Genomic DNA, 23,232 nt, shown 5'->3' on the forward strand with positions numbered 1-23,232 from the left:
TAAAGGAACAAAGCTCTAGTCTAACGTACTATGACCATTTTCAAAAGTAAATAAACACCACTTGATTTTTGCACCATAATAGTTGGCCTGTTCAAAAACTACAAGAATCTACTAATTTTTACTATTTTTTCGATATCATAAAGGAAAAATTGTTATCGTAGTATGAAATAGTAGCTTCTTGCAGGTTCTGGAACAGAGCATGTTCTGTAACAGACCAACTACGTTCACATTTACGAAATCAATATGAATTCTATTGGATTTCAGACGAGTTTTAATTTGAAGTGGCAGTTATAGTACAATGCATTTCATAAATATATACAGTTTTACGTCAAATTGAATACGGCACATCCCCTCAAACCTAAGACTAAATTAAAGCTTATGGGTCGATTATGGATGGCAACTCAACTGTGGTTGCGTTGCCAGAAGAGAAACTCATGCAATTAAAATGGGCAAAAAGACGGAAATTTTTGGCAAATTCAATCAATATCGATGTTTTGAACCTTCAGCTATTAATTTAATTGTAAAAATTATAAATTTTTATGCGGAAGTAGAAAATTCTATTACTAAATTTGCTGTGGGCAACGCAACTGGAGTTGGGTTGCTATCCATAATCGAATACATTTCTGAAAATTAATAAGAAACTACCTTTATTTCATTCTTCATGTCACTATAACGTGGACATTTTTCGGTCAATTAATGCTCTAACGCTAAAAGGAAAAAAATTTCAAAATCTCAAGAACACTAAGAGTTTAGTGTCCTGGAACAGAGCATAAGCCAATTTACTCTTCCTTAAAGTGTACAACTTCTTTTTTCACAGAGATCTCATTTTCCATATCTCCATCTGAATCAGAATTTAACATGCTATCCATAGCGTTGGCCTCATCATCACTGTTCATTTCGCCCTGGAAACTATGTTCCTCAGCTTCAGCTGCATTGAGCCATGCATCATCATTTAAACGATATGCACGAAATTCTCCAACTTTTTTTCCATCAACATAATGATAGGACATAAAACATTTGCGGCATAAATAGGCCGGATCATTTAGTAGACGAGTACTTCCAACCACCACAAAAACATAATTCACTTTACTGCATACATGACATGCTCTGGCTGTAAAACGATTCACCGATTTGATGTGAGGATAATGGTGTAGTTCTATTAATTGTTTTGTTGGATTGGTTACAACTTCCAATTGGGAAAAGACAAATACATGTTCACAATTGCCATGATGTTGATACAGCTGCGGAAATCCCATACTAACTGTTAAATCTATCAATCGAGTTTCCTCCATACGAGCCACTTTGAACTTTAAATTAGATAAACCTTTTGCCTTCTTTGCCCAATTGCGTATTGTTTCCGAATAGTCGGCATTTAAAGGATTTCTCTTGTCATTATAAAATGTATCGGTTATAAAGAAATATCCTGGATCGGTTTCTTTTGTGGGTAAAGCTGCTTCAGGATTTTCACTGATGTCAAAAAAACGTTTGTTATTGCAAATACAATAGATTTTATCTCTTAGTTCAGCTAGGGTATTCGTTCCCAAACATTCAAATTCTTGTGAGAAAACTGGCTTCTCTATTTTACGGCCAGCATGTGTTACACGTGGCGGCCTATATAGACGTATTATTATTTTAAGTTGCTGTTCTGGTAGAAGAACTACTGAGTCGGATATATTTTCTTTGAGGGATTTTCTATAGTTAAAGTATAGTTCAGGACTTCTTTTAAATGGATTGTTATATCTTCGAGGTTTTTTTAGCGTTGTGGCTATTGCATACGATTTCAATGTAATTTCAGTCATTGGAATATCAACATTAGGTGCACGTTTAACCTCTGAAAATCCGGGTACAAATTCGGCGACTCTAGCATCATCTTCATGTTCCAAATGTGTCAGAGAACACTTTTCTTCCACACTTTTAAAACGTTTATCATTGAAATTTAGAACATTTTGTAGATCAATATCTGCACATGGTAGGTAATAAGGCTTTTTAAACATTTTCTTATATTCAGATAGGAACTTTTTAAAATTTGTAGGTGGTAACATAACCTGGCCAAGTATTTCGTCCATGTTGAATTTGTAACTGCAAAAAAAAAATAAATAAATAAAAACGTGAAAAAATTAGATGTCTTTTGTTTATACTTTTAAAGTTATTTTTAATGCTGCCAAATAGATAAGACAGGTTAATAAGGAAAAGTTATTTTTTAAATTAAGCTTTTAAGATGCATAGATCAAACAAAAAAAAAATTTGTTTCGGCAATGCAAAATAATCGAATATTAGATCCTCTAAGGCATTCTATTGCAATTTCCTTTTATATAATTTGGCTTTGGAAAGCAACGGACTTCCAACCTGTTTAAAAGGTTATCAAGTTAAATTACACTGTGCAACACTGGAAATGCAAACAACTTCTAATGGGCATTTTCTGATAGTACATATTGAGACTACAAAAACCTTAATTGGGTTTTGTGTTCTTAGATCGGGTTTAGATTTTATGGCCTCATCTAAACCGACCTAAAATGAGCCTTTTTTCCAGTGATTGGACCCTTAACTCCGAAACTAATAAGAATTTTGCTTTGCCGTCTTCAGCAATATTGTAGCCCTAAAGTAGTACAAATTATGTGTCAAACAGATGAACTAGGAAAAGCTGCATCTAGCGCATCAAACTCGTTAAAATATAGAAAAGTTTACATAATTTCTGAAACTCTGGTCAGTAACAACTAAACTGTTGGAAGTTGAAACAAGTAAGCATTCTAAAAATTTTCCAAATAATGTGACCATAAATTTTTCAGAACATTCTGAAACTCTAAAATTGTTATTTCACGTTGTTTAAATGGTATTTCATAACATAACTTTTACAAAACTTATTTCAAACAATGTTCACACAGGCTGTTTATTCTCATGTTGGGGATTTCTATGAGTTATTGAAATATTTACCAAATTGTTGTTGAAAAAGTTGCTATAAACAAGGCAATAGAGGCATTTTACAAAAATATAATGTTCTGAGGAGTTGTGTATTACATTCCAGAGAATATTTTCCCAAAAGGTAACATTAAGAAAAACATTTTGGGAGATACGCTGCGAAATATAGAATTTTTAGATATATTATAAAATTTAAGGCAATAAATGCAGTTTTCGAGTTCACTATTCCTCCAAATATTTTCTTCTTGCTCTTATTTTCAAGTTTGCTGTAGATGTCAAAACAAGATTCGTACTGGTTTCAGAGGTACAGCCCCGATTTGTTTTAAAAATTCGATCTTTAACCATGTTTAGATGAGACCATAAAAACCGAACCCGATCTAAGAAAACAAAACCCAAATATGGTTTTTGCCTATTGGTCCTCTACTTTCAGAAAATTCTGGACAGAAGTTGTTTGCACGCGATTGGCTCATAAATGTTGCACAGTGTTATTCATCTGTTCCATAAGTGCAATAATCTAATAATTTTTCCGATAACATAAAGGAAAATTGTTATTATAGTAAAAATTAGTAGATTCTGGAACAGAGCATACTTTATTGGTTGAATTTGTCTCACGCCAATGCGAAAATCTTTTTTTGTATTAGCGGTCTTGTGTCATTCGTATGTTTTCGGACCATGTTTTTTCCCTTTGATTGGAGTTCTACTTCCACCGAGGGCGCCCTCTGTTCCGCCGACCTTGTGGATTCCATTGTAAGCTCATTTTTGTGATATCAGAGTTATATTACAGATTGCCATCAATATTGTGATTCTCTAACTCATTTTCTGAGTTACCGACAACAATCGTTAAAATTAAAACGCGAAATTATGAATTAAAAGTACAAATACCGATTTTTGTCGGTAACTAAAAAAAGTGTTAGAGAATCTGCAATATAACTCTGATACCACTATGAGCACTAGTAGTTCTTATTTGCGAAACTCTCCCACTATTATATTATGAAATAAAAAAAATAACTGAAATTTTATTTGTACTTTACGATTTTATTGATAATTGCTTGCGTTTATTACAGACACAGCTTCAAAATAAATCTTTTTCCTTCCACTGAGGATCGTTGACACTAGGAAATTGTTTAATTGCGTCATCATAAGTTATATTTAATTTCATGCCATTATCATCTGATTGAGCTTCTGTAGATGTGTCCGCCTCTGCATCGGCCATCTGTTGATCTGTTTCTTTTAAACTTTCAACGTACATTCTTTCGAAATTTATAACTTTATTAGTTTTACCAAAAATTTTATATTTTTGTCGACATGTAGCTTCGTATAGGGGATCTTCAGGTGGGGCGTCATCGTCTTTTTCGAAAAATACATCCGTTCCCATCACAAAATCGTAAGTACCTATTGGAATTTTAAATTGTTAATTATGATTTTTGTAAAATTGTTAAAAGTATTACAAAGGTCCATATAAGGTAGGGCAGTAAGCCGTGCTGACTATATAGTTGTCAAAATAATGTAATATCTATTATTGCTCTGTTCCAGAACCTGCAAGAAGCTACTATTTTTACTACGATAACATTTTTTCCCTTTATGTTATCGGAAAAAATAGTAAAAATTAGTAGATTCCTGCAGTACTGGAACAGACCATATGTTTATTGTCAAAAGTAGTCTAACTGGCCGACCTTGTATAGGCCCCTGGGGATTTACTATATCGAGTTTAAACCATGCTTATATTATTCCCCATTTGGACTATGCTTGTTTTAGCAAATCCAGTGGATTTAAGTTGTCTTTTTTCATACAATAAATGCCAAATAAATCGAGATAATGCACTCATGGGTATATTACACGACATGTTTTTTACATATGGGTTGTCACTTTGTATATACAAAATGTGCATGCAAAGTGACAGCACATATGTAAAATAACATATCGTGTAAAGTACCCATTATGGGTACTTTACACGATATGTATTTTACATATGGGTTGTCACTTTTTATATACAAAATGTATACGCAAAGTGACAACCCATATGTAAAATACATATCGTGTAAAGTACCCATTAGTCATCGTATAAGTGTATAGTCTAAACCAATAGTAAGTTTACATTTACGAAATACACTCGATTTCCACTGCCAATTCCATTGCTTAAACGTCAAATGAAATCCAATGGATTTCAAATGAGTTTTTATTTGACGTATACGCAAAGGAATTGACAGTTTAAATCTAGTTGATTTCTTAAAAGTTTCATAAACCAAATTTAAGGTTAATATAAAATGGAATTATGTTGTTGCACTTTATACAAACCTTTAAAAATATTGCCATTTATTTCTGCCACAGGGTTTTTTGTTTCTATTCCAATTATCTTTATTGCTGAATTCTCATCAGATAATTCTTTTGGTAAAATTTGGTTTTTAAAATCAGCAAACACTAAATACTCTTCTTCTTCGTAATCCGAATCATCACTCATTTTGTACGTTTAATCACTTATGCTTTTTTGAGAGAGTATATTCAGGTTTCACTGTTGCACAGAGTTGTATATACAGATATGCCACACACGAACTGTCGAAGCAAACAACAATAGGACAACGAGATTAATTTACGTTTGTGTGCGTTTGTCGTTGGAAAGGCGGAATAAAATATTTTTGGAGAAAAATAATAAAAAAATACTTTTTTATAATTGGTAAATGAGTGCATCAAAAACTATATTGTACATAGCTTACCGTTGATACCAATATTTTGTGAAAAAGTTGAAATATTTTATTCAAATTTAATCTATAATTTCTGTGTTTTTCTCACTTTTACCCCACACACAGTTTTTATTATTGCCAACCTTTTACAAACGTCAACTACCACCACTACTACCACCATTTTGTGAAAATCGGTGTAGAATAGAAAAGACAAAAAGAAAAGAAGAAATAAGAGAAGACTTGAAGGAAAAAAAAAAGTACAACGTCATTTGTAATAAAACAAAAAGCGAAAGACGACGGGAGGGACGCGCCGTTCATCTAAAACAAGAAATTTAATAAAATACTAACTTTTTAGAAAAATAAATTTAACAAGAAACACTAGCAAAATGGCCGATGAAGATTTATCCTTGAATGAAGATCAACTATTGGAGAATTTGGATGAAGCTAATGGCGAAAATGAATCGGAACTGATAAACGAGGTAAGAGAATTGGAAAAACGCCAAAAAACTAGTTCTTAAAAACAGAGCAAAAGAAGTTGACAAACAGGAGCAGCATCGCCACACACATGAATGACGAAGAAGAAAAACAAGAAATGAAAGGAACTAAACAAGTTTTAAGCTGCACAACGAAAAAAAAGTCACCGCTTTTACGTGTATCCCATAAATTGATGTATCTGTTGTTAAAACTTTTGGAGTTACCAGATGACGATTTGTTGCTTTTTTCCCTTGGTTGAATGAAATCAGCATGCAGCAGGCGGTCATTTGGTCTTTCGGGTACATGCCTGTTTTGGCGTGAAGTGTGTTTGGGCGAATGAAAATGAGGTTAGGTTTTTCTTTGAGGGAATTTTATTTCTTTTATTGCTGGGATGAAAATGGCGGGAGAATAGTAATAATTGTTAGACATTTATTTAGGTTGGAAAAGGAACACGTTTTTGTACTTATTTGAAATATTGTTAAGGTTGCTCAATGTCTTAAAATACTCAGAATAAAATTAAGATAAGGCATAGTGTATTCAGCATAGCGACTCCACACGAATTGTTCTGAATTTCACTAAAGGTAGTATTTGACGTGCGGCATAAATAGAATACTCTACCAGCTGGCGGAAAAATCTGAAATGTTTACCACAGGTAGATATTTATGTCCTGATTACAAAAATGTAAAGTTTGTTGGGGGGAAGTCCATACTTCCCGAGATATGGGCTCCCTGAAGTTCCGAAAATTCCCTTGTTAAAGTAAGAAAAAAAAATTTAAATTAAAAGAAATGTTGTTTTCGTGCCCTAAATTGGCTACTGTCCATAGGAGAAAGTCTTATGGGCCGATTCCGTACAGCGAGGCGAGTCATGTCGCGTCGTCTATCGTCTCTGTGACAAAATTTAAAAAATGTACTACGTACAGCGATAGAAAATAATCGTCGATAACAAGTTATTTTTATTTTATTTTTATTCGTTAGTAAAAATGTACGGCGACAGCTAATTTGTTGTCGCCGGAAAATGAACATTTCGGCGACAAAATTTGACGACGTCAGGCGATATTGCCATACGGAATCGAAAAATTGCATTTGGCGACGCGACACGACTCGCCTCGCTGTACGGAATCGGCCCATTAAATCCCAGGCCAAAGGCCGGCTACTTAGAAAAAACTTACAATTTAAAAAAAATTTCCGATTTTTTCCGTCAGCTGGTAGAGTATTCAAATTGTTCCTGATGTGCTGACAGGAAAAAAATTCTGAAGTTATGGTCCTTCAATTTCTGAAAATGTTACTGACAATTGATGGAATTCTTAAAAATTGGAGCGCTTAAAATAGACTTGTTTCATTTATGGTACAAAAAGTGGAAACAATTGTCTGGGTTAAGAATGGTAGCTGAAGTTTAGATTAATATCCTAATGCTGATCATTGAGTATAATTCCATCAGACCAAAACGACATGAAGTTGCTGTCTTGAGTTTATTATTTTTAGAGCCACTTGGTTGGACCTAGCATGCAGAAATTTCTGTTTCTGTCATTCCACGTGGCAGATAGTTTTTACAACGTCAAAGACGTTTAAACTGTTAAAAGAAGATTTAGGCTCAGTGCAAAAGAAATATGCATTACCGGTGTTATATTTTCAGGAACATATTGGGTAATTACCTTCTTATAATCCTGGGATATCAATCTTGGCTTATTCCTAATTTAGCTATAACTGTCGAATAAATCTGAAATTTTTACCAAAGATTGATCTCGATGTCTTGATTACGAAAATATAAAATTTTATCGGTGGTCTTTACCGGTTATCCGATTATTTGAAACGAAATTACGCGTAAAAACCGGGTTTTATGATATGTGTATCAAATGAAAGCTTAAAATATCACATTTTTAATGATTTATTTTCTGTTAAGATACTAAACCCGGTTTGTATTTTTACTATATTTTTTCTTAAAAATTCTGTTAATTATTAAATTATTAAGGAAAAAACTTACAATTTTAAAGAAACTGTTGTCAGCGTAGCCGAAATTTGCACCATAGGAGAAAGTCTGAAATCCCCGGCCGAAGGCCGCCTTCTTAAGAAAACTTACAATTTTAAAGAAACTTTTGCCTGCGTTCCCAAAATTTGCTCTAGCATTGTAACCGGTTTACATACAGCTGGAAATATTACATTTCTGGATAGGTGTTTTCCTAAGCTTTCTTTTGATACCCATATCGGCCCAGAATACCCGGTTATATATCCGTTTTTTTACCCGAAATTTCGGTTCAAATAATCTGATAACCGGTTATGACCGCCGGCAAATTTTTTTATTTTCATAATCAATGCCTCGAGATCTATCTATGGTGAAATTTTCAAATCGATCGGCGATTATAGTCAGACTAGGAATGTTCCTCAATCTTGTAGTGATGTCTTTTTTTATTTTCCATGAAAGAGAGAGAGAGGAATACCAAAATTCTCCAATTTGTTCGCTATAAATGATAAGAGGGTTCTTTGATAGACCCTTTAACATCTGTTGAAGGTATATTGATTGACTGTGTCAAAGGGAATTCCAGAAAAATGGGCTCCACCGCCATGCACCCCAACAGTGTTGACAGCAGGGAGGAAAAATGTAATAAGAGTAGGCTTATCGCCGGCCATTTATATTCTAAGGGTTTGTATTTTTGGCTGACACCTACTAAAATGGGGTTATTCTGAATGAAAACTCCCCGGTGAGTTTAGTCTTTCTGCCGTATTTAAATTTACGTTCAGAATTACCTCCAAAGTTTCTAGTACACATGGACTAATGTAAATAACCAATTCCCACCAAGAATCACAAGTCCCGAACTATTAGGAATCAAACAGTAGCATAATCGTTTTTACGACCCAACGATTCTTCTGAAATTTTAGTGTCCTGAATAATTATTTCATCTTTGAGAAGTCCATACATCCCCAGATAAGGACTTCAATGTTCCAAAAAATCTCGTAGCCGTGCAAGTCTTAAATTCCTTTCAGAAGGCCGGCTATTTTTGGGACAAACTCATAATGTATAAGCAGCCCAATCATGAATATTCTTGCGGAATACAAAATCTAGTTCCCGTAGCTGATTTTTGCGCCCGTCCATAGGAGAAAGTCTTAAATCCCTGGTCGAAGGTCGGCTAATGTGGAAATATTACCATTTATACGAAAATGTTGGGGTTAAGAAGGATTTCTTTGAAATTTTTACCCCAGATTTTTTTTATCTAAGGGAAGTCCATACTTCCCGGGATATGGGTAATGAAAATACAAAAAACGACAGGTCGCGCGTAGGCCAGACTTGTTCAAATACATGTGAACGAATTGGTATACTACACACTTCGTAGTGGGGGCATTGATTAGCGCATTGTGAAGTTAGGCCAAATGGTACTCACATGAAGTTTTCGAGGCTTAAAATGTGATGTTGCCTCACCAGAATTTCGGAACCATGGACTTCATTCAACATGTTAATAGGGTATACTAAGTCCATATTTACAACTGACAATTGTACATGCGGTTTGTAGGAGAGATAGTTGGGGCTAATATGAAACCTTTACTTATCATCCTACCAAACAATGACAAGTAAGATTTTCTAATAAATTCTGTTTCACTTTTTTATTCACCAAACAAAAGAAGTGTTCTTTCTGGCATATGTTGGGGCTCATTTAGGATAACCAATCAATTAATTGTCAAATAGTTCGCTAAAACCAAGCAATTCTGAGGCAAATTTAGGCATTAGCCATGTTTAATGTTAAATCTAAAGCTCTATACTGCGCATTGTAGAATCCCATCCCCCACAACATTTTTCATATTTCCCCACATTGCATATTCTGTCTGGCAACACACGACGACTCTTCAAAAAGAGAGACGCCACACGCCAAATTCCCATATTGCTATTTTGTGTCTGTATGCTGCTTCTGCTGCTGCGGCGACATAATCATAAGCAGCATATAAAACCCCAATTTCCATTGTTCTTTCTTCTTGGTTTGAATATTTGTTAACATAGATTTTTATTTGAAACTAAACTTGCATCAAGAAGACACTACAGATACTTCTTTCACTAAAGGGCGTGAATCATAAAACAAGCAGCCAACCGCTCTAGAATTTTGTGCAATTCGTTTTAAACAATTTTCAGTTTTATTTTTTTGGAAATTTGTGTTTTGCCTTTATTGATTTTTTAAATCAGTTCATTAATTTTATTTGTGGTCATCATCAATATCTTACAACAGGACGATACAAATATGCAAATTGATCCCGAATTAGAGGCTATAAAAGCTCGTGTCAAAGAAATGGAAGAAGAAGCAGAAAAAATTAAACAAATGCAAACAGAGGTAGACAAACAAATGGCTGGGTCTACCACAGGCTTGGCTACGGTGCCATTGTCATTGGAAGAGAAACAAGAGATTGATACACGTTCGGTGTATGTTGGCAATGTTGATTATGGTGCCTCGGCTGAGGAATTGGAAGCCCATTTCCATGGTTGTGGTACAATAAATCGTGTAACGATTTTATGTAATAAGGCTGATGGACATCCCAAGGGATTTGCATATATTGAATTTGGTTCCAAAGAATTTGTTGAGACTGCACTGGCCATGAATGAGACACTGTTTCGTGGCCGACAAATTAAGGTAAGAAAGAAATTGAATTTTGTTTATATTATATGCCAAAATTCTAAATGCATTTTTGTTGTTGTAGGTTATGTCTAAGCGTACTAACCGTCCCGGTTTATCAACAACCAATCGTTTTCCACGCGGCAGTTTTCGTGGTCGTGGTGGTTCACGCATTTCAAGAGCCTGCTGTCACACAACTACCTTCCGTGGTGCACGTCGCCCTATGTAAGTAATCGCATATAAAAATCTATTTTTCCTCAAACCTTTTCTTATGCATTTTTATCATTGGTTCTAGAAGAGGTTATCGTGGACGTGTCAATTATTATGCTCCTTACTGATTAATATTCTTACCTACTTTTAATGGTGAGTAATATATTTGTTTTTGTTGTTTATCATGGCTTTTGTTTGTTGTGTTGTGCATGTTGTTTATTCGGGGAACAAGTTTGTGGGGGAAGTTTATAAAGAAAATATTTGTGAGGAAGAGACAAATTACAGCTAAATACTTTTACTGATAAATTCGAATGAGACCCTGTACCATTGCAGCAAAAAAGCAAGTTAAGGCATTCCGTGTCGATGTTAACGTAAATTCAAGTAATTCCAAAATTTTCACCTCACAAAACGTTCAAGCCATGATTTAGTAATGTCTTGGTGATATATGATGGTGGGCAATGCTGTTATTGTTAACGGCTTTCACGAAAGATCTCTTTGCTGTATGATTTAGGTCGGAAGTTCAAGCATTTTAGTTGATGTATACTGGGATTTAAAATGAAGTTATATACTGCTCGTTTAGCCGAGATTAGCACCTGTCCATAGTAGAAAGCCGAAGGCCGCCTATTTAAGAAAAAAATATAGCTTAGGTGCCGCTAAGGAAATGAGTTTCAAACATGTAATGTGAAAATACATCAAAAAAGTAAAAAATGTGGTGCTTAAGTATTAGCGGCGTAATGAGGACTACACCAGTTAGGGCTTGTACAATATCATGTCAGAGGTTCTTTCGTACCGGAATGACCCTAAAACAAAGTGTTTCGGCCAGCGACTGCCAACCCAGCATCAAATCTATGCTTCTACGCAGGTAGAGATTAGAGGTAAAGCGGGATACACACGATCAGTTTTGACTGTCGATTTTTCGGAAATATCGATAAATGTCAAACTGTCCAGCAACTACAAAATATTTTGCGTTTGCCTGATGACTGACAAAAATGAACGGCCACACTGGCAAACAACCGATTATTTGAGCAAAACTGACAGTCAAAAATGATCGTGTGTACCCCTTTTAAAAGGGAAGGGATTAGAAGCAGGTCATAGACCATATAGCCTAGGCAATCCCAGGTACTTAAACGTTGCACTCTTAGAGTTAAAAAATGGGTAAATAATGACTTTATCCCTTTGGAATAATGAGGAGATAGAGATAAACACCAAAATTCTATAGGGAAACCCAGATGAGGACAAAACAAAGAACGAACTATTAACGGTTAAATTTTTCGTAATGTTATCTTTGGGAAAAATATTCGCCGGACTGTAATACATAACTCTTATGAACATATATATTATTGTAGTAAAATGCCTCTATCGCGTTGTTTCTAGCACAGTTTTCAATGACAATTTCAAAAATATAGCAACAATGCATTGAAATCTCAAATATGAGAATAAACAGGCTGTGTGGACGTTGTTTGAAATATGTATTGTACAAAGCATGATATGAAATACCGCCTAATCAACATGAAATAAGTATTTTACAGTTTCAGAATGTTCTGAACAATTGCTGAGCACATTATTTGGAAATATTTTGTGAAAGGTTACATGGTTCAACTCTAAATAATTTGGCTGTTACTGACCATAACTCCAGAAATTGTGTAAATTTTCCAATATTTTATCAATTTTGATGCGTTAGGTGCGGTTTTTCCTAGTTAATCTATTTGACACTTAAGTTCTACTACTTTAGGCCTACAATATTGCTGAAGACCGCAAACCTAAATTCTTATTAGTTTCTGAGATAAAGCCCGGATCAATAGAAAAAGGGTAATTTTAGCCCCATACAGATGAGGCCATAAAATCCGAACCCGATCTAAAAACACGAAACCCAACTAGGGGTTTTGTAGTCTCAATATGTACTTTCAGAAAATGCCGACTAGAAGTTGTTTGCATTTTCAGTGTTAGACAGTGTAACTTAACCAAATTAGAGCAAACGAGTTTTAAAAACTTAAGGGATTTTGTCAATGGCTCAGAGTTTCTAAAATGATAGGCATTTAACCTACTCCAGACTAGAGCGCACAACCGGTCTATTATGGTTTAAGTGTATGTTCATACGGATATGCGGCGATTTTCATCGCCCCTCTTCACAACCTAACCCAACCAACTCCATAGCATCGTCGTGTATTGATTAGAAAGATTCGTTTAGAAAAATGTTTTAAAAACGTTAAAGTGTAGCATACTTTTAGGCGCCTTTATAAACTTGTTATAGGAACAGAATTATTCATGACTATTTTATTATTTATACTATTTTACAATTTACAATTCCAATTTATGGGATATCTAACTATTAAATAATATGTATTCCCGTATTTTCAAATATTTAATTATTCACATACTAATACCATTATTGCCTACTGCATTGCTATAAATTTTCTATTGCATTTCACAGCAACATTTCAAATGTGGCCCATAATATTTTAAAACCTTTAAGCATCCCCCTCTATATACATACAATACATTATGTACATATTCATAGTATATTTTTTATGTTGTTTGTATACTGAATTTCGTTTTCAAAAAATATTAATTTGATTTCAGATTTTTTTTACAATATATAATGATTTCAAAAAACATTATAATTGTTGCCATTCTTCAAAAAAATATTAAATAAAAAATGATCCGAAAATAAGCAAAAAAGAATACTTATTGAAATGTGTATATGCCAAAAGAAAAGATGGGACAAAATAATGCAAAAAAAGAAGAAGATACAAAAATATAATCAAGAACAAAAGAAGAAGACAACAAGACTCTACCGAAAAAATCTCAAAAGAAGCAAATAAAAAAGCAAAAGACAAATGACATTCTTCGAACTTCTTGCTAGAAAAAACACACAGAAAAAGATGAAAACTTTTCAAAATAAATCCCATAAGTACAACCGATTAAATATGAATGTGGCTAATAATGTTTTTTGAATGATCATCAAACCTATATACCAACCATATACTGTAAATCCTTTTTATTTTAACCAAAAAACCATAAAAAACAACAAAATACATTAAAAAAGAAAAATAACAAAAAGAAGACCAAAATGAAAAAATAAGAAATGAAAAAAGCCGAAAAAATTTTTATGGAAAAAAGGGATACGAAAAAATGATTTATACACACAGAAAAAAATGGATCAAAAAAGAGAAAATCCCAGAAGAAAAAAGATGTCAAGAAAAGAGAGCCCTCATGAAAAAAGAATAATAGAAAGAAGAACCTAACAAAAAATGAGAATGCTTGAAAAAATAACAAGATGAAGAAGAAAAGATGACTTGAAGAAGAATGAAGATAAGGCAAAAATATGGAGAAAATAAAAAATAAGAAAGAGCACACATAAAAAACTGAACAAACATTTTTATGAGAAAACAAAAACAAAAAGAAGAAAAAAAAAATATATACATTGCTATAAAATATAAAAAAGCCAATTAAAACAAGAAATCATTATAATAATAGAAAAAAAAAACAAAAATAAATCTAAAATAATATAATTAAAATATTATGAAAAACAATTAATAACGTATTTTCATTTAGTTATGGTTTCAAAATAAAGTAAGTATAATTTTTTGTGGTTTAAATGCTGCTTATAGCCCGCTTCCACGGTACGTCGTTCGTTCACTATTCGTTGTTCCACCCTCAAATGCGAATAAATTACTTGATTCCCAATACAAAATTCTGAGAACGAACGACAATTTTTCTACATTGTTCAAGTAGAAATACTCTCCGAACAACGATAAAATATGTCCCATCTTTAACAAATGAGAGCATTTCGTCACCATAAATTCCCGAAGTCGTTTTTTGATGGAATCTCATACATAAATAATGGTAAACACATGCTTTGGTAAAATTTCAAGCTTCTGCGTTCAAAAATAATGATCCTATACAAGAAATGGCATTTCGGAAAATGGGATAACATTGCAGATATTGTTGTAATGACGGATCACAAAACCAAGCGTTTTCGCGGTTTTAGTTTCGTTACTTACTCCCATTCGTACAGGCTTGATAATACCCCAAATACTCGCCCACATAGGATTGATATTCTATAAAACAGTTTTTCATTTTATAACGTTTTTTGCATCTCCTGTAAAATTTTGGTTTTGTGGGTTACCTCTTTGGGCATTTATGGTGACGATTTATCGAAATAAATGATGATAGACAAAATACAAAATTTAAAAATGCAGGGCTTTTTTAGAAAAACTGCAAAACATGAATGAAAAGTAAAGGGTTCAACGATCAGTATACATTCAAAGCATAGCAAATTTTCTATTCTCTATCATTCTATTTCATTTCAGTTACATTTTTTGCCCATTGTTTCAAATTCGCGTACAAATCTAGAAACAAAATTCAAATACCTGCCTGAAAGTCTGTATACTTAAATATTCAGCCCAATCATGAACATCATCTCACCGTGAGTTTTCTCACTCTCGCCTCCTCCCTTATTACAAACATCATAAGGGAGAACAAAACTTACGTTCGTGAGAAAAGTAGCTATCATAAATGTCAAAAAAGTGAGAATGTGAGGCAATTTTCTCTCACCACAGAAATCAAGGTGAGTTGAACAAAAAAATGTATCTATAGACATTTTTTATAGAAAAAATCGACAAGAAACGAATCTTTTGCAATGATAATCAATTGTATTTATTTGTGTTTTACGTTAAAGGTAACAAATAAAAAACAATTAGAAATTCTTTTGGCAACTATACGTGTATCAATGAAGCAAGGAAGACCTCAATCGAGTTTGGCGTAATTTGGAGGTGGAGTTGAAGTTGGCCAAAATTTTTCAGATATGGGAAGCGGTTCAGAATCATATGATGAAAACAGGAATGGAAGAGGATCCAATCAGGAGCAACACCTTTCTAAATTTTTTTTGTAGGTACTTCAAAACTTTGGGGCCACTCAAGATGATAAGTGACATATCTTAAGTGCCTTTGTATTGTTCTTTGTTCGCTAAGGTTCCCAGCAAAATATTCGATGCCAAAGATTCTATTCAAGCATCAGTGCAAGTTATATGTCACCTTTTTACCACCTTCGCCCATTCTTTTTACAATACTGTGACCCCTAAAAGATCTAAATCATTTTGGATGGCATCTTCAATAACCCAGTGGAATGGTATCTTAACCACCACCTTGGCATGGCATATTTCACGAACAAGCCACAATAGAAAGGATTAAATTCATAAAAAAGGTCATGTTTATATTATAGCCTTTTGCAGGGTTAACCTTCTTGAAAATTGAGAAATTGTATTTATTATTTATTTATTACATTAACTAGTAGTAAATACAAAGTTAATAAGAGAGTAGCTTTGGCTACAAAGGCCATCAGCTAAGAAATTGTATTTGTTTGTTTGTTTGTTTATTTATTTGACATTTCGAGTACAATCAGTGTTACAAATAAGAATACAAAGAGTTTAGAAAATACTATTTCCTTTTCTGCTTAAATATTATATTTAGTTAATAACATAATGAGCAATGATTATTCATACTGTAATTTTTATGTAAGGAAAAAAAATAAAACCTTAAATTTAGTTGACTAGAAGGGGTGGATATAAATCCATTTATGAAACAAGTTCATTAATATGGACATAACACGAAGAAATACATCGATTATCAAAGTTAGTTCTGTATATTTCGATTTTGTCTTTGACGAGATGGAATCCAGACAGTGCATGGAGCCGTTGTGTTGAATAATGCCATGGGAGATTGAAAATTAATTTCAGTAACTTGTTTTGAATCACTTGAAATTTCTTTATGTGATTATTTGCCGCTGGTGAGAAAAGAGGTGCGCAATAGAAAATTATTGGCAAAAATATTGATTTCAAAATAAGTTTTTTGTTTTCAATATTCAGGTCCGATTTTCGATTTATTAATGGGTACATAATTCGTATGATTTTATTTATTTTATTGACGATATAAGATATATGATCAGCAAAGATTAGTTTTCTGTCAAGAATGACTCCCAAATATTTCACATTGACTTTCCATTCTATGTTGTGACCGAGGAAAAGAAGTGGGGATTGTGGCAAAAAGCATGGTTTTCGTTTGCGGGAAAAATAAATGGCTTGGGTTTTTTCTGGATTTACCATGATTTTCCATTTTTTAAAATAGTCATTTAATGTATTTAGTCCTTGTTGGAGATGACGAGATATGATATTTGAATAAAGCCCAGCACTTAATAATGAAGTGTCATCAGCAAATACAGAAACAGTGCAGTTTTCTATATGGGGTATATCGGCAGTAAATATATTATATAAAATTGGGGATATACAGGAACCTTGCGGGCAACCATTTGGTATATGCACAATTCTAGATTTAGTTTTTCCAATATGTACGCAAAATCGTCGACGATCAAGGTAACTGCTTACAATTTTAATGAGTTGAAGAGGAAACCCAAATTTCTTCATCTTATATATAAGGCCGTTATGCCAAACTCCGTCAAACGCCGCTTTTATATCTAATAGTACCATGCCTGTTGACAATGACTCATTGAAATTGTTTTTAACCATGTTTCTGATTTTTACAAGTGGTTGGCAAGTGTTATGCTGCCTTCGAAAACCGAATTGTTGATGTGGTAAAATATCATTTCTTTCGATAAACTCATTCAGCATTTCCTGTATAATTTTTTCGTATATCTTACTGACGGATGATAGCAAACTTATTGGTCTGTATGATTTCGGATCGTCACAAGATTTGTTTACTTTTCGGATTGGTATAACTTTAGAAAGTTTCCATTCTCGAGGAAAATAGCAGTGTTTTAGACAGGCATTGAGAATTTTTGTCAGATATTTGATTGCATTCCTAGGAAGCATTTTTAAGCATTTATTGCTAATTTCGTCAACTCCTGGTGCTTTCTTGTTCTTTAGTTTTTTAATTAATTTTTTTACTTTATCTATTGTTGTGAATTTTAATCTTGATGGTTCAGGTATCGAAATATTTATATCATGTACACCGTTCATTACCTCTCTGATAGTATTACTATCACTAAGCGATGTAGATACTGTATGATTTTTAAGAAAAGTTTCTGCAAAAATTTCACACTTTTCTTCCGGAGTAAAAAATACTTCATTTTCCATTCTAAGGGCTGGAATAACGTTGGTCTTTTTCTTCAGCACCAGAGATATTTTCCAAAAAGGCGAAGATGCTTTATCCAAATTAGATAGCATTTGGTTCCAATTTTTATTACGAAAATCAGTTAACTCTGCATTTATTCTTCTGTTTAGCACGTTCATTTGATGCCTATCAATTGGGTCTCTAAAGCGTTTCCAATTTCGTTTATAGATATTTCGCAATAGAATCATTACTTTTACGTTTCTGGGAATTTCATTACTCTTACTTTTAAAGTTACATTTGGGGACACTGAATTCAACAGCTTCTTTGATGCTGTTGGTTAGATTGGTTACCAGATGGTCAATATGATCAGTATCAATGTTAGACGTATCGACATCATGATTTATAGACGGATTTCTATTAATATGTGATTTGAATCGATTCCAATTGGCTTTACTGAAATCATAAAATAAATTTTCAGATTGATCAACATTTCTATTGACTTCGATTAAAATTGGTAGATGATCTGATCCCAAATTATTGACGGCCTTAACTGTTTGTATATATGTTGGCACATCGGTCAACAATAAATCAAGAGTAGAAGGCTGTCGCCTTGCGTCTGCCGGTATGTAAGTGCTAGTTGGTGGGAACATTATGTCGTAGGAACTAGTTTGATATTTATCGTAGAGCAAATTTCCCCAACAGTTATTCCTTTGGCAACCCCAATGATTATGCCTGCAGTTAAAATCTCCGCCGAGAATATAGCTTTTACTATTAGTTAGTTTATGAATATCATACAAGAAGTTTTGTTTTCTTTGTGCATTACGAGCACCACCTGGAAAATAGCATGCATATATATTGATTTCAGAATTATTAATATAAATCTGAACACCAACATTTTCAATTTCAGATGTATTTTTCGGTTTCAATAATTTATGACGTATGCCTTTTCTTATAATAACTGCGACTCCACCCCCTCTTCTCTCAGGCCGATCATTTCGATAACATATGAAGTTTTGATTTTTGATGGAAATATTTGAATTAAGCCATGTTTCACATAAAAGGCATATATCAACTGCATTTGAGTTTAGAAAATTAAAGAACTCATCTTTTTTATTTCGAATTCCTCTGGAATTCCAAGATATTATTTTGATTGATTGACTCATTTTAAAAATTTGAAGGCAATACTGGTGACAACATCAAATTGTTCTTGCTTTGTCTTGCAATTTCTTAATTTGGAAATTAGTTCAGATGTTAAGTTTTGCAACTCCTCAATTGAAAATAGGTCTTCTCCAGTTTGTCCTGATTTTGACCAATCATTTACTTTAGGCAATGTTTGATTCAACCTGTTTGGAAATTGGTTTTCATAATTCTGATGATTCTGATAATTAGCTTGAGTTCTAATTACTCTTTTCGGCTTGAATCGTTCTCTTATTTCAATATATTTCAATCGACTAGGACACTCATTAGATATAGATTTATGATCGCCACCACAATTGGCGCATTTCAAAAGGGTTTCCTTACATTCCGAGGTATTATGATTTCCAGCGCAGTTTGCGCAGAACGTTTTAACTCTACACCTACTCGATCCGTGGCCATACATTTGGCAATTATGGCATTGTGTAAGTTTGGACTTATTGGGTTTTTGATATTCCCATTTAATTCTCGAACGTTCAATATCGGAATGATTTTCTCTAAGTTCACGCAGAGTTATAGATTTCCTTTCGAAATAGACGACATAAATAATATGTTCTTCATTATTTATGCGTCTAATGACGATTTTAACATCTATACATTTCAACCCTTTAGCAATAAGCATATTTTTAACTATTTTAGGGTCCTTTTTCTCAAAATTCAAAAGGATTGCCTTGTATGGTCTATCGTATTTCGTTCCATATGAGAAATACTGAAATTCAAATTGAGATGCTGCTTTCTCGCAAACTAATTTGTAATCTTCCTCCTTGGTACAATACAATTTATGTCCAATAGAAATTTTTTTGACCGAATATTCGGTTATATTTAACATTCTGCACATTTCATGCAACTGTTCGATTTTGCATTTGAGCAATGTTATTGGTGGTACTCTCACCTTCTTAATCGTCTCATTATCGATAATTATTTCTTCTCCAGCGTTAACGTCATCATTGTCGTCATCGATTGTTTGCAATGGATGATAATAGTTTTGGTTCTCTGTTCGCAGAGAGTTTGGTTTGTTTTTTTTGCTCATGTTGGAGCCATGAGTAACGGCTCCTTCACCGTGAGAGCGCTTAATGTTGTAGTTGTTTAAGAATTAACAAAAGATAACTGTGTGATGATGTTTGCAAAGAAACGTCACTTGTTAATGCGAAAGAAAAACACACGTCTGTAGTCGAGTAACAAGTGAACAAGACTGAGAAATTGTATTTAAAATCCATGAAATTGGTTCAAATGTTGAATAGGATCCGAATTGTACTTAGCGTTCTTATAATTGGTCCTATTGCTGGAGAAAGGATCGGATGTTTCACGTATTGTATTTATTTACAATTCTTGAAATTCCTTCCAAATGCTGAAAATGGGATCTTTCACAACTTCATTTGAACTAATACAAAAGATCCAGTGAGATATTGGCATCGCATGGAACGACTTCCACAAAATTTTGCTTGGTTTTCTATGTATTCCTCAGCATTTGAACTGCAAGAATCTACTAATTTTTACTGTTTTTTCCGATAACATAAAGAAAAATATGTTATCGTAGTAAAAAATAGTAGATTCTTGCAGGTTCTGGAACAGAGCATATGTTTCTCTTAATTACGAATGGTGTCGTGGAAACGGGTTAATTCATGTACGTATTTTGAGAGGCGAACAACGTACTTTAAACGCTTGTGTGAAAATGACATTAGAGAATAATTTTTAAACGAGGAGATTTTAAAATAGATTTAGATTTTTTGTAAGGGCATCTTCAGTACAACTCAAATAAAACAAGTCAAAAAGTGTCAGTCGGCTTTGCCGACAGATATATACCCTCACTAATAACTGGCAAATTCTTGTCCACAATTTCGGAGCTTATGCAAGGAGCCTTATCAAAGCTGTCCCGTTGGGCCACCACAAATGGCCTTGGTGTAAATCCAACGAAAACGGAACTGGTATTGTTCACCAGAAAGCGTAAGCTCGGCGACTTCATGCCACCAACATTGGATGGAGTGCAGTTACATCTATCTCCTGAGGCCTGTTATGTACCCGGGAAGTATGACCTCTATTGGTTACCAAGGTGACAATGGCATTTGACTATTTTGGCTCCGGCTTAAGCTCTAGCGGCGAGGAGGTGCACTTGGGCACATACAAAAAAAAATATATCAATTTATCAGAAAACCAGGAAAAGCCTTGCTGTTGTATTGAATTTGGTTGTTGTTGTTGTTGTTGCTGGTACCCCTAGGTGGAATTTGGGTACCCTCTGCCCTCCCTATGGGTTCCTAGCATAAACCCCCTAATGGGCCTCATGACTATGAAGACCCCCAAACGTAGATTATGACTGCCCAGTTACCTTTACATTACCTTATTATTATTTTCTCCAAATTAATTCATATTTTGATCGTTTTCCTTATATACAAGATTCATCACTACATTTATTCATGTACGTATAAAACAATTCAGGTTAAGGCTTATGATTACTTAAGGCTATTATGCTTAAGTCTAGTAATACTTTAATTCCATTTTTTTTTGTTTAAGTGAATTGAAGAAGTAATATTATGAAATAATATTACTAATGTAAAAATGATAAACTATGTGGTTCTAAAAAAAGTTAAGGATACACTCTCTGGTGATCTCCCTATTATCCTGTGCCATTACGCACAGTATCAAGTGAAGACTAATGCCAATTTAAATTCTTAACCCTATCGAGCTCGAAATGGTATAGGTTTTTGTCCATGAGAAGCCATGGATTTATATATGAATTTGGAAAAATCAATTAAATAGGGGTATCGCTGAGGTGCATCGTACAAGATTAAAAAAATATAATTTCGTATCGATGGAAAGATTCAATATTTTGGTATTATCAACAATAAAAAAATTAACAATATATCTGATCAACAATTAACACCTTTCTGAACACATATAAAAAAATCCGTATATAAATGCATCCATGAGGGTATAATCAACAATTAATGGTATAATTAAACACATGCACAATTATAAGTATGTTAATAACACTGTACAACAAAATCGAACTTTTTTTAAAATTACAAGAAACCCCGCACAGATTATGAAAGAAGACCGAAAAAAAGAAGACACGTGTATCGGCGTTTTGAAAGTTTACGTCGGGAAGTAACCTAAATAGGCGTGGCAAATTCCGCCCATTTCTACAGGTTTTGAAATATTCGACGTCAGATTTCGTGGAATCCTTGCATTTTAGGTACAAAGTGTCTTTGGCAATATTACTGACAACAATACGGGGTATCTTTTTATGAAAAAAATTAACCATCATGCGAGTCACCAAAGGGGTCTTTTTGGTCCATTTTTTCAGAAACGTTTAAAAACTCCTTTAAAATGTGTTCGAATCAAATCAAAATATTCTACAAAATTATTTGTCATTAAATTTTACTATAGGTCCCCGAATACACCAAAACTCTAAATCGTACCTAAACGCCAGGAATCTACCAAAAGTAAAATCACGTTTTAGGGTTAATGTTGTACTTTAGCTGAGTTTATTAAGTTTTGTCCCACAAAACTTCATTCTAGATGGAAGACGTCAAAGACAAAAATATTCTCCATCAAATTTCTATATAAGTTGCCGAATAAATGAAATATGTATTTGCAATATATATCAATAAAATATATACATTAAATTTGCCAACAAAACACCCAAATATTTTTTGAATAAATTTGTTTTGCTCTTTTTTCGAGTTGATGCATGAAAGTAATATGAAATTTAGTTTTAGACGAAAGTTGTTAAAAGAAGAAATATTCTACACAAAATTTCACTATAAGTCCCAAAACAAACTATATATCTAAGTAAAACACTTTGATAAGAAAATGACGTTACAAAATTAGATATTATAGATAGAAATTATTTGTTAAACTTTTAGACTCTTAATTAAAATTTATTCAATACTGAGTCAAAATCTCCTAAAATACTTCACTTTTTGCGGATTGTGTCAAAAGATAAAATATTCCAAATCAAATTTCATTATGAGTCTCTGAACAAAAGAAATTTGTAGCTATAATATTTAACATCTCCCGAAGCTTTCGCTTTTTATATACGATTTAGGACCATATTCTACCGTTTTTATTCACATTTTCGTTATCTGCGGCGACAAAATATATTTTA

At 33.4% G+C, this 23,232-nt stretch overlaps 3 protein-coding genes across 5 annotated transcripts; 1 reads left to right on the plus strand and 2 right to left on the minus strand.

Annotated features, from left to right (window-relative positions):
* Window positions 1–620: 620 nt before the first annotated feature.
* Pbp49 (proximal sequence element A Pbp49) lies at window positions 621–5,757 on the minus strand. Of its 2 annotated transcripts, none has more exons than XM_073991373.1 (2): window positions 5,628–5,757; window positions 621–2,079 (listed from the first exon to the last, which is right to left on the minus strand). In XM_073991373.1, exon 2 carries the CDS (start codon window positions 2,064–2,066, stop codon window positions 780–782), a length of 1,287 nt encoding a protein of 428 aa, XP_073847474.1. In that variant the 5' UTR covers window positions 2,067–2,079; window positions 5,628–5,757; the 3' UTR covers window positions 621–779. The 2 variants fall into 2 exon arrangements, with proteins under 2 accessions (XP_073847474.1, XP_073847477.1); XM_073991376.1 differs by lacking the exon at window positions 5,628–5,757 and adding an exon at window positions 3,943–3,993.
* On the minus strand, window positions 2,063–5,762 carry LOC141406184 (uncharacterized). Its single transcript, XM_073991379.1, has 4 exons — window positions 5,628–5,762; window positions 5,212–5,466; window positions 3,943–4,308; window positions 2,063–2,079 (listed from the first exon to the last, which is right to left on the minus strand). Exons 2-3 carry the CDS (start codon window positions 5,372–5,374, stop codon window positions 3,989–3,991), a joined length of 483 nt encoding a protein of 160 aa, XP_073847480.1. The 5' UTR covers window positions 5,375–5,466; window positions 5,628–5,762; the 3' UTR covers window positions 2,063–2,079; window positions 3,943–3,988.
* On the plus strand, window positions 5,458–14,399 carry Pabp2 (poly(A) binding protein nuclear 1). Of its 2 annotated transcripts, none has more exons than XM_073991378.1 (6): window positions 5,458–5,587; window positions 5,721–6,073; window positions 10,276–10,674; window positions 10,742–10,881; window positions 10,955–11,019; window positions 13,447–14,399. In XM_073991378.1, exons 2-5 carry the CDS (start codon window positions 5,981–5,983, stop codon window positions 10,992–10,994), a joined length of 672 nt encoding a protein of 223 aa, XP_073847479.1. In that variant the 5' UTR covers window positions 5,458–5,587; window positions 5,721–5,980; the 3' UTR covers window positions 10,995–11,019; window positions 13,447–14,399. The 2 variants fall into 2 exon arrangements, with proteins under 2 accessions (XP_073847479.1, XP_073847478.1); XM_073991377.1 differs by having other exon boundaries at window positions 5,463–5,587; window positions 10,952–11,019.
* Window positions 14,400–23,232: the final 8,833 nt, after the last annotated feature.

The sequence above is a fragment of the Musca autumnalis genome, unplaced genomic scaffold (genome assembly GCF_047663935.1).
Source record: "Musca autumnalis isolate F117 unplaced genomic scaffold, ASM4766393v1 scaffold_5, whole genome shotgun sequence".
NCBI lineage: Eukaryota > Metazoa > Arthropoda > Insecta > Diptera > Muscidae > Musca > Musca autumnalis.